Below are 12108 nucleotides of genomic sequence, written 5' to 3'. Positions count from 1 at the left end.
GACAATATGAAATATTTTATTTTGCAATAATTATTATTTTTTCTAAATAATGCGTAGATTCATATAAAAAATTATGCTTAATTGAGTTAAATCGTGCAAGTTTTACTTATTGAGCGGTGTAGCTTATCGCTTTCTATTTTTTTTCTAGACGAATAGAATCATTAAGAATGAAAAATAATCCTAGCTTAAAATTCGCGCCAGTAAGTTTAGTAATTTTGTAGCAAAATTTTAACTTTTTAATTGATTATAAAATTATAGCCGATGACTTTTTAAATTTTAAGATTATAAATTTTGATATTTAAATTTAATTTTAGATGTTATGAATTAGTTTTTATTTAATTATTTGATAGATGATGGATTTGAACTTTTTATTTTATTTGAGATTATGATTGCTGGCTTTATATTATTATGGGCTATACCCCCGCTAGCATGGCTATATTATGTTCTGGATTTGAGGTGTGATAAGCTTAAGCTGATAATAATAACATGGTACATTTATTTATGTTCACCCCACCCCTTGTCTCAAAATGAATCCATTGTACATGCCTTGGGAGCCAAAGGCTTGATGAGCTCAAGCTAACCGACAGCAACATGGTAAACATGATTGATATTTCATTTTATTTTTCTCCAATAAAGTCGTAATAAAGATATCAACTCTGGGGATCCCGGAGTTGGTTGAGCAGAAGTTTGAAGGCCTACGTAACTTAAAGCAAAAAAAAAAAAAATGCTGAGCGTGATTCTTCTGCTTGATGTGAGAAAGGAAGCCCAATAGCAGGTGTACGGTAAAGATAATCTGAAAGGTTATAACGAGGAGAACAAGTTTCGGTAGTATTTGGCTTTGTAGTGATTGATAAATCAATAACTTTGGCACCAGAATTAAAAGATAATTGCACAATGCATCATGGTCGCAGCAACAGAGGCAATAATGAGCTTGAATTCAAAGTTCGTAGAGGTTTCCATCTGGAGCTCTTTAACTAAAGCATCCTAAGCTTAGAAGATTGCAAGAATCAATCCTGGGCATGGTGAGGCACCACCAAGCCTCTTGTCATGTTCAGAGTATCTTTAGCTTGGGAACTCGACTCGAGCTGCCTGTGTTGCAGAAAAAGAAGATATATGTCAAAGTACTGATAGGTAAAATCACTGAAAGAATTCTTCTCAATGAAAGATTCAGGTCCCTGTGGGATGGTGGGATGTCCAACCATTCCGAGTGTAAGGACAGGAACGGGACAAGGACAGGGCATCCATGAACACAGGAGTGTTGTTCCATGGAAAAAACAGAGGGCCCCATCCCACAGTATTTGAATCCTCGTTCTCAGGTACAGACACCAAAGATTTCCTATCATGATCAAAGGATGTTGATGGCTGGAATGACTACAGGTGAGCTCAGCTTTGGGACCACCTGTGATAAGTGTTTGTCCTCGATTGGGTTTATTTAGGAGGCCTTTTTACAAGAGAAGATTCAGAGCAGCACAGCAGGTATTACACCACCATGAGTCCTCATGACATGATCGAAGATGAAGATATCATTGTGGAGTGTTTTTGAAACAAAGCAATGAATATGATAAAAAGGAGAGGTTTGCTTCAGAGAGAGTATATCATTAGGAACTAGGAAGGGATATCCCACTCACCTCAGTCTTTTTGCCAATTTAAAATTCAAACAGCCCTTGACACAAGCAACAATGACGTCCCGCTCAGCATATCTTTATATAGAATTCTCCATGGACTCTCGGAGGCCGTAAGGAGGATGGCATGCTTCAAAAGGGCATCACCAGCACTGGTGGAGATCCTGAACAAATTGGACAGGTAAGCCTTCATACCCCTGAAAATCGAATTGCACAGGTAAGCCTTCATATTACAAATATTCACACTTGCAAAAGCAGGTTAGATGGTCTTGTTTCTGTGATATAGCAAAAAAAGTGTACTCCATGCAATCAGTTTAAGTCGCATATCAAGGAGGTATATCAGAATTCCTTGGGGTTCATGAAATATTGAAAAAGATTGCAAACAATAAAAACACGCAAACTACCGATATTTATGTCAGAGGCGAGACTAATATTCTCAAACACCAGCATAATTCGGCAAAGCACTAAGGGTTACTATAAAGCTGAGGAATACAAAGTTTCTCTAAAATGAAGCTTTTGGGTGTCTGTATTTCATGGTCTGTGTTGATGAACATGACAAGTTTAAGATTGTTTTTTTTTTTTTTTTGAGAGAGAGCTGGGCTTTGCCCAACCTAGTTGCATGAAGACAATGAATGAGGATACAAGATACCAGGACCAAACAGAGAAAAATAGCTAGCAGAAGAGTATCAGATTATATTAATTGGATGAAAAATCCAGATTAATCCTCGAGATCTTCAAGCTAGGTAAGGATCTCCATAAGACACTAATCCAAATTTAGTCAGGATTAACCCTTCCCGTCTTCTCTAAAAAAAATACATTGGCTGCATGGATTTGAGATATATCCAATATCTTTCCCAGTTCGATAACTTTGGATCCTCAAATCATAGGTCCCTGTAATTTTCTAAGCCTTGAGATAATGTTTCGAGACATACTTCACTTGACTTGTGGCTGGGAACCCCTTGAGTGCCTACTAGGAGCATCTAGCATCTCTTGTACCCCGCTCAATAGGCTCTTTGTTTCTTTCTTCCCATGATGGGATCCAAGATCCTCTTTCTATTCTTCTTTCTTTCATTTGGCTCATCATCTTGTAGGCTTAATTTAAGAGACGTCCCATCATTATTGATTTGCCAATTCTCAAATATTTCATTGGGCTAATATGTTGTGTACCTAGCTTCTTAAAATTCTCAAGAGACCAGTACAACAGGATCGCATAATAAACTAGCACCAATTTTAGCTTTGTGTCAACTAGTGTCTGGGCAACTATCTCCACTCCACGAAAGTAGGGTGCTGATAGGTGCACTCTCACTTTTGTAAGGAGCAATTTCTTTCTGAAAGAGAACCAAAACTTGTGCTTTTGCTTTCCAATCCAAAAAAGGCCCTACTTTAAATCGCTATGTAAATCTACGAGCTATGCCATGCAATCAGTTCCAACTCTACAAGATTATTTATTTTAAGAGCTGTTACGCTTCCTCATTCTGTACTTAAGAAAATTCATTTCATTCAAACGCTCTTTTTTTTAAAAGAAAAATGCAAGCATATACATACTGAACTTCAGCTTGCATCTCATATTGAAGTCCTCTAACTGTGTATTGCTGATAGTGCGGAAAAACCAACAGATACAGATCACAACTTATATGAATTTGGGTCAGTGCGGTATCATGTTCAGGTATTTTCAGGCATTCTCTGTATCTTTTTAATTTTTTATAGAAGCAAAATTCTTTTGCGTAGTTTTGTACAATATCCAATATCATAACTGTTACCAATAGTATTCAGGATATGTTGACTCACAGAATTTTGATGTTAAATCAAATCATAAACTTTTACGAATATTCCTACTACTTTTGCATAGAGTCAAACAATTTCTATAATCAAACAGGAGTAACTGACTAATTTGAAATGAGAAACCATCATAAAATGAATTGTTGTTAGAAGAAAACAATAGCTCTTCTCAAGGAGAGAAAACATTCATGATTATTACTCACATTCTGGCCATGAAAATAACAGTAGCTCTGCGCAGGCTTCAGCATCTGATCCCGAAATTATATACTTGTCCATATCTACACCACCATTGTCTCCAGAAGTTTTGCTTCGAAATGGTCTTCCTGACTGCACCCTACAGGATATTAGAAGAGGGTACTGTGATATTGCAGATATTTTTGAACCTCCAAAAGAAGGATTTGTACTTACTCTCAGACTTGACTTTGCCAAACTTCCACAGAGCAGAGGTATGAAATCTTAATTTTCTACGTTCATCTTAGCCAGAAGATATCTTCATAGTGGGACATGATCTTTGCCTGTGAATGATTTTTAATAATGATCTTCATAGTCAGAGCAAACCATATCAGCATTGCAAATGCCTTCTCTGAAAAAAAAAACATACTCAATGTGGTTATCTTTTCAAAGGTTGCACGCTGAGCCCTACTAGGTACCATGTTGGAAGAGAATTGTATTAACCTATTCTTAACACTTGGAAGCAACTTTTATTGATCCGATATTAGTATCTAATTACTGAATCAACTTACAAGATCAATGAGAACCACAGGGGTTTATTTCTATAGCACGAAGTTATTAGATCCACAAAATAGCAAAAGGGCCCCAAAATTGGCAAACATGAATTTTGAAAGAGGAAAAAGGGGGGTAGAATTAGGTATATACCCTTCACAATCAACTTTTTCTGAAGTTTTGGAGCTGGAAGCAGTGACCTCCACAATCAAATTTGTTGTGGCACTTAAATTGGGCCGCTTTATAGCAGTTAACCACAAAATTTTATGCCTCTCCCTACTCGATGAAGTGATATTTCTACATCTCATAATTAGTTTCTTTTAGCATAAAAGAGTAGTGTTAAGTCTTGCTTTGAATAGGAGGCCTGGTATGAGTAGAAATGGACCGTGCCTGGCTAGCACCTGTCATTAGTAAACTCAATGTTTCATTTGTGTTCAGTAAAGACAGAAGAAAATTAAAATTTCAGATTTCTCACAATTGGTCCAGAAAGAACTTAACCATGTTAAGAATGATTTAAGGAAAAGGCAATTGTAACCAATAAAAATATAACGGAATCTCTTTAATTTAGAGACTTGTGCTAGTTCTTTTTTTCTAAACTTGACAAGAGGAAGGGAGTATAAGTGAAATGACCTTAACCCTAGTTTAACCTTGAGGATTAGATTTGTTTCCACACTTACAATCAGCTTGACCTAGCTTACTCTGAACCTCGGATTAGATGAGCATAACCTGTTTGTGTAAAATTTCCAAGGCTAGGCCCCATAGTGTAAACCATCTTATTTCTGCTTAATTCCACGATTTGGAATCAACTGCATGATAAGAATTAGTTTGAAAACTGGACAGAAAGCAGGTCATGGTCACTGAAAGGTTTAACTGGTGAATGCTCTCAGGAATTTCCTAGATGCATCCTATGTTTACTTGTGGAAGAGGCTTATACTACCCCGACAATTTAATTGCTGATTGCTATCACCCTAGGGTAATGTCATCAAAAGGATTTAATTTTATGTATGTGTATGAACAAAGAATGTAAAGTCTTCTGTTTTCTTCTGAATACGTGATGAGGATGCACATATACTGAACAGCTAGTTAAACCTGCGAACCGGACCTCTGGCTGGTCCTGTTTTTATAAAAGACTGGAAATGCGGCTCAACCACTTGAGAACCACCTATACAGCCGAGTGAAAGTGGGCAGAATGGTCTATTCACAAATATTCTAAAACTTGTTGAAATTGTGGTTAAGAAGGGATTCATAACCCTTGACCAAGGGTTGACTCCTAGGTCTCTCAACCAATTGATCAAGGGATTTGTAACCATAAAATATGACACTAATATTTCTTGTGATAACTTTTGAAGCAAAAACGTTATGTCTACGTTATTTAAAATGAAGAAAGGCAAAGCCTATAAAGCAAGATGGCGAAGCCTTGTTCAGAATGTTTCCAAGAAAAAGTGATGTGGTGAACGCTAGAATTTCAAAGGCAATGGCTATTATGGAGTCAAACTGACTAGGTACAATGGAAGAGTCTGAGTTCAGCACATAGGATAATATTAATTATTTGTAGCATATGATGGTTCAATTGTATGATGATGGATGATGGCAGGAAACAAAAAGAACAGGCTGCGAATTGGAAAAAGAAAGCATGAGTAAGCACTATTGATGAATCTATCAGAAAGAGTGCAGGAGATATTGCAATTCTGAGAAAAACAAAATGAATATGACTACTTTAGAACAAGAATAATGTAAGAAATGTTTATTACTGTCTAGTACAAAGAACAAAATGATCAAAAGTTTTTCCTGCAAACACGTGACCCCAACAATCAATGTGAAAGAAACTTAGCAGAAACTCGGTTACTTTTCTGTGGGATTCATGGTCTTAAAAGAGACCATTATTACCCCTTACAATCTACTCATCATTACCCCTTACAATCTACCCACAATCTTAGACACCACTAAAGTCTATCCAAGAAATAATTTGTATGGACTTTGAAAAGTAGCTTAACCTAGGATGGTTTTTTTGTATATTTGTTTTAAAGTGACAAGCAAATATATTTGATACTATTGGTTATTCCATTTCTAATGAAACACTAATCTTTTGAAATGTTTCAGAAGATCGTATCAAAGCCATCAGCAAGATTTCCTCACTACAAGCAGTAATACTGAGCTCCCAACTGAAAGATATGTTATGGAATCTTGGTTCACAAGATATGGCTTATGGAATGTGCAAGCCTATCAAACTTGTCTATCACCCAAGAGAGCCTTTCTTTGTTATTAGAATGGTATTTCATGTGCGGTGCTTTATATCTCTTAAAATATATAATTTCATTGATAAGAACCAGGAAAAAAGGGCAGCAAATAATTACTAAATCAACAACAATGTAAATCTCTTTATTTTTGTTTCTACTTATTACATAGAGGTTAAATATTCTTCATTAATATCATCCATGTTAAGTCATAATTTATATCTTTATCTCAGGCACCTCATACTATTAAATCAAATTTTATAGCTTTTTCAGAGTTGAAATATAAGGGAATATTAGGTTAAAATGTTTTCATGCCATTATACTACTCCAGAAATAAATTTTTCTTCCCTTCACAGTTGTCCTCTATTTAGAACCTGGTCCGTGTTTTAATTTGTTTCCATATAGCTATCGTACAAAAGAAAAGCTTGTTATTCCCCCTATCTGGATTTGGTATCAAGTAATCAACTAGACCAATTGCTCTTTCCTTAGTATTGATCCACCACTTTTCGTCCACATACTTTCAGATCATCGATCTATCTGGTATGATGATAAAGATACTAATATAAGAAACAATGGACTAATTTTTTTTATTTGAAACTTAGTGGATCTCATTTCGTCTCCCAAGTTCTAACCTGAAATTATGCTTAAGGAACGACAAGTCATCGGTACACCATCCTTTCTCGAGTTAAAACTACCAAATAATGAAAAGATAGTTAAACATCATTGCAAAACTAATAGCCATGGAATGCCGTACCGGCCCGTACCGGTCCGGTCCTAGACCGGTACCGGAACCACAAGAAAACCGGTATCTCCGGTTTTCTTGTGCGAACCGGCCGGTACGGAGCCCGTACTGGTCGGTACCGCTTGGTACCGGCCTCGTACCGGCCGGTTCGCACCGGTACAAATTTTTTTTTTTAATGAACCACAGTGCGAGGTGCTGTGGTTTTTGGCTCGCGGTACCGGCCGGTACTGTACCGGACCGGCCGGTACTGTACCGGACCGGCCGGTACGTACCGGACCGGCCGGTACGTACCGGACCGGCCGGTACGTACCGGACCGGCCGGTACGTACCGGACCGGCCGGTACGTACCGGACCGGGCCGGTACCGTACCGGACCGGGCCGGTACCGTACCGGACCGGGCCGGTACCGTACCGGACCGGACCGGTACCGTACCGGACCGGACCGGTACCGTACCGGTCTGGCCCGCCACCGGTACGCCGACCGGTACCGGTACGGCGGACCTTGCTAATGGCCTTTTGCATAGTGTCAGCTAAAAACGTGGCATGAGAGTCAACTGTTCAGGTGTTACAAATTGTCTAAGAAATCAATCTCCAAAACAAGATAGACACCCCATTTTTGAGGTGCCCAGAAGTGTCATGATAATCTCAAGGCAGTCATGTATGCCCAAGTTTCTAAAAGTGTCAATACTTTAGAAATTATAAGAGCTAAAGTGTCCCCTAATACTGTATTTCTAGTACACACTATCCTATCATATTAAAAATCCATACTATCTTTAGTATCCAATATCAGATTTGACCCTTTATGAATCTTGTCATGCTAGTCGAGCATGAAGGCAGTAAAATACATCACAAACAAGCTTAAGATGATTCTTATGTAATTCCAGAAGTCACTTAGTATCTATGTTATACACATGACAATTTTCATTAGTAGAAGTCTTTGTATCTATCCTGTAGTATTTTACTAATGCTGGAGATACTGACAAGAACTGGCACTATGTGATACAGCCAGAAAAGCTAAAAGCAATATTTCCCATGCGATTCAAGGATAATTCAGATGTGATTCTTGCAACATCATTGTTTCAGGTAAGTTGCTGCATGATACACCTAAACTAATTAATGCTAACATATGCTATTTTTTCTCAAAGTAGAGGAACTGGATCACAGGAACTCATGGATATGGGCCATTCAGCAGCTTTTACCAAAGCACCATGTTGCACCTGGTCACCAATCCCTCCTCCAGAGTTAAGAGGAGAACCTTTCGAATATTTGACTACTAATGGAGGATTTGTGTCTTTTGGTAAGTATACAACTTGCAAACTGCAGCTTTCTGTGTGGCAGTCCTCAAGATAAAAGCCTCAAGGCAACCATTTTACATGAAAAAAGTTACCATAAATACTAAGCAAAGAAGGATTTGTAAAGCCCGCGCCAAGTTGTTTTAGTGATGGAAAGCACATGCAGTATGCAGTTCTCTCAGCAAACTAAACCACACAAAAGTTTCAACAAACAATTAATGGATGCATTAGGTTTGAAAGAAACAGGCACACGTGTTGATGCAATGACTGCTGATCCACCAACTTATCCCTAAGCATTATCCCAGAAAGATTAACGTGTAGAGTTTTTCTGATGGTCTAAAAATATTTTCCTTTTGGCTTCTATCCAGACATTTTATCACATCACGTTAAAGGTGCAAAAGTAGACAGAACTGTCTGGATTCTATTGAACTTCTATGCCCATGTGAAATATTATGTAAAGGTATGTGTTCAAAGAGGATACTTGCTAATGTATATTATATTCCAGACCAGTAACTTAACTCACTTGTCTGCAGTGTACCAGAGGTTTTATCCAGATAAAAATGAGGCAGCGCCTGGAGAGCCTAGTAGAGGTTAGGATTTTTCTCTTAGTATGAGGAATGCTTCTTTTTAACAACAGCTTCATATCATAAGCAAGGTATGCTGAACCAGGCCAAAACCGGTGGCGAACTAGATCGGTTCGGCCCTCAATTTTGAAACCCTTCATGAATCGCTCCGAACCGCCCCGAACCGGAAAGTTCGGAGCGGAACCGGTGCGAACCGCTCGGTTCCCACCGGTTTGAACCGGTGCAAACCACTCGGTTCCCACCGGTTTGAACCGGTTTGGGTCTCCCCATCTCTTTAAAAGGCTGGAATCAGGGTCTATTGAACCGAGGTGAACCGCCCAGTTCATTCATACCAAACCGGTAGCCGACCGGCATGGGTTCTGCATCGGTTTAACGGACCTTGATCATGAGTCTTACTAACATACATCTATGCTCAAAAAAACATGGATATGTTGATGGAGCTTTGTACTTTTCGATGTATATGTCGACAATACATTTTTATTCTTCTGACTCTGTGCTTCTGAGCATTCATTCGCATACTTTTTGAGACATAGATAGTGAAATGGAATCATTTCTAGCACAAAAGATGAGCATCGAAAACAGAGAAGGTATCTGCATGCAGTGAATAAAAAAGTTGCAGAAATATTTAACCATAATTTCATGTTCATCTTTGATAATCCAGCATAACTGCATGATTCCCTGCCTATACCACATGGTATAACTGTTAGAGAAAATTCACCGCTGAATCATGGTCCTTATGTATTGTTGATCATTACAGGTGATGCAAAATGCAAGGATAAGAGGAGGCGGAGATGATAAGAAACTCCAAAGTGAGTAATCTGAGACAAGAACATTTGTTTTATTATAGTTTATCTAACATACCTAATAATGATGCCTTGCTTCCATTGGGTCTCGATCTAAAGTAGAACATTAGAGATATTAAGCTCACCAAGGTATTCCAATTTATTCCAACACGGACATATAGACCTGTCCCTAAGCAGAAAATTTAGAATCTACAGTTACATAATATAAATGACTTTACAACCAATAATATAGTTAAAATTCCTTTATTGCCACGTTATTAAAAGAATATATAGCTAAAAGCAAGTAGAAACATTTATACTTATACATTTATGCATTCAAAAGCCACAGATGCAAGCAAGACCAAAGGACCACTTCTCTTAGATCATATCTTTCTATCCTGTTTAATTGAGCAAAACTGACTTATGCAATCAAATCCACCATATCCCCCACCCCAACACCATTGCTATAGGAGAAAAGAGTTTCAAGAAGTCAAATAAAAGAGCCAAATAAATTGATAAAAGAAATACTTTGGTGTTCGGAACATGCATCCCTTTTTATGCGAGATATTGGCCAATATTGTCTGCCTACTGTGAAACCAAATGAAAAGTCTTGGCCTTTTGTCTCCATTTCTTCTTCCTCGTCTTGTTTCTAACCCTATATGCCTGTCATTACCGTGTTCTTCTATACTACTGCTTTTCAAATAAAATGTATTGAACTCTCCTTAGTCTATAACAAAAATTCATGAAAGACATGTTGAGACTAAGTAAACCAAGAAGTCATAAATATCAGAGTCAGTTATTTATCCATTGTCTAGCCTTTCAACATTGTCTAGTCTAGAGTGTACTAACTCAATTACCTAAAAGAAATATCGACACATCCTGTTTTCATTATAAATTCATTAACATGAATGACCATATAAACTTGGGGAGTAAAATTGAAGAGTGTACAATAACAGCTTAGCCAACAACCCATTTCCATATAGAAATTGAGGTAAACTTGCCTGTCTAAATGAGGCTAGAACAATCTAAATTAGATGTATACTTTGTATTAAGTTACAGATTTTGTCATAAGCAGTAACTTTTCATATAATTAGTTGATAATTCTATTAAAACTAGATTCAGGATACTTCAGGTTTGTCCTTTTGATGATCTAAATTCAACTCAGAGGAACTAAAATGTTTTGTAGGTTGTCACCAAATCTATGACTCAAAGTCCCATTAAAATAAATGAATCCTAAAAAAAATCAGAATTCTAAATTCTATATCTTGCTTGACAGATTCTTGATATGACTGATTATTGGGGCCTTCACAAGTTTGTGAAGACACCTCTACATCAATGACATAGGCTGCACTACATTAAAATAAAAATGCTATAGCCTCAATTCTGAACCCTTATCTGTTGTCAAAAAAGTCAAAATTAAGAAAGAAGGGCATAAAGAAAAGATTAAAGTTAACTAGAATCAAACATGTAGAAGTTTTGCGGCACTGATAGGCCTAATACAGATTAAAGAAAAGAAAGTTGGAAAGCCTTAATTAACAATCTGCTACTTATTGGCCAAAAAGATGGGTAAATGAAATTGGCTCCTTCATCCTCACGGAAACTTCCCTTTTTCTCTCATTCTTCATACTGTCTACGTGTATCAGACCCAGGCTGCAAACGTGTGAAGAAATGGATGAGCTTCTCGAAGTCGAAGATCCTAAAAAGGAGATGCAGCGCAATTGCTAATCAAATCAAGAGGATGCGCGCTCGGATCAGAATAAAGGGATTGGACCGGTTCCGAAGGAAATGGTTCAGGGTTCCTAAATTCCCTTCCTTGAAAAAATACACCAAATTGGAATGACCATACTAGTCGTTTATTGGAGAGAAAGAGACAAATTCATATGTCAAATGTCATAATTTTTATCCCACACTGAACCCTTGTAGCTGGATCAAGAAACCAAAATATAAAGATTTCTCAGCTTTGCCGTCGATCAAACAATCCAATCGCTATGCATTCATACAAGAAGAACATGGGAAAGAAAAAGGAAAGGAAGGAAGAAAGAACGAACGAAAGGGAGACCTCTTTTCGTCTTTTCAGGAGAAGAGCGGAGCCGCCGGTGCTCTCCCGACGTCGTCGCGATCGGCTACCATGGAGGCCCCCACGACTGCCTCCGGGTGGTGGAGGCGGCAGTTCCGCCGTTGAGCGGCGCGGAGAGGGAGAGGACGGTGGTGCCGGACTCGATCTGAGGAAAGGGGGCCTGGCTAAACAGGCTTATCTGTTACACCGTTATCACCGTCAAAACGGCCCTTCCCCTAAAACCGTTCTTGATTGTTTTTATTAAGTTGCAAAGTATTGGTCCAGGTTTTAACCT

At 38.1% G+C, this 12108-nt stretch overlaps 1 protein-coding gene and 1 long non-coding RNA gene across 7 annotated transcripts; one reads left to right on the top strand and one right to left on the bottom strand.

Moving 5' to 3' along the window:
* Window positions 1–857: 857 nt before the first annotated feature.
* On the bottom strand, window positions 858–12108 carry LOC108511613 (uncharacterized). Of its 6 annotated transcripts, none has more exons than XR_001879951.5 (6): window positions 11817–12104; window positions 9837–9941; window positions 3810–3984; window positions 3605–3735; window positions 1629–1819; window positions 858–1089 (listed from the first exon to the last, which is right to left on the bottom strand). It is a non-coding gene; the product is annotated as an uncharacterized LOC108511613 (long non-coding RNA). The 6 variants fall into 6 exon arrangements; XR_016400010.1 differs by having other exon boundaries at window positions 3810–3916; XR_015976750.2 differs by having other exon boundaries at window positions 3605–3984; window positions 9837–9947; window positions 11817–12108.
* Window positions 1673–11732, top strand: ARPC2B (actin-related protein C2B). The gene is made up of 10 exons (XM_017844998.5): window positions 1673–1803; window positions 3222–3288; window positions 3640–3847; window positions 6225–6394; window positions 8105–8182; window positions 8264–8396; window positions 8760–8851; window positions 8925–8981; window positions 9733–9784; window positions 11401–11732. The coding sequence occupies exons 1-10, from the start codon at window positions 1745–1747 to the stop codon at window positions 11595–11597; spliced, it is 1113 nt and encodes a 370-aa protein (XP_017700487.4). The 5' UTR covers window positions 1673–1744; the 3' UTR covers window positions 11598–11732.

This window comes from Phoenix dactylifera, chromosome 3, assembly GCF_051530095.1.
Source record: "Phoenix dactylifera cultivar Ajwa chromosome 3, Ajwa_hap1_PhDact_Kaust_v1.1, whole genome shotgun sequence".
Lineage (NCBI taxonomy): Eukaryota > Viridiplantae > Streptophyta > Magnoliopsida > Arecales > Arecaceae > Phoenix > Phoenix dactylifera.
Note: the sequence above shows the minus strand (reverse complement) of the source record. Positions and strands in the feature narration are given on the sequence as shown.

Coding starts and splice junctions, on each gene's coding strand:
- ARPC2B (XM_017844998.5), top strand. CDS start 1,745: ATGGCATGCTTCAAAAGGGCATCACCAGCACTGGTGGAGATCCTGAAC. Junction 8,852..8,924: donor ATGTGAAATATTATGTAAAG/GTATGTGTTCAA, acceptor ACTTGTCTGCAG/TGTACCAGAGGTTTTATCCA. Junction 9,785..11,400: donor AGATGATAAGAAACTCCAAA/GTGAGTAATCTG, acceptor TACGTGTATCAG/ACCCAGGCTGCAAACGTGTG.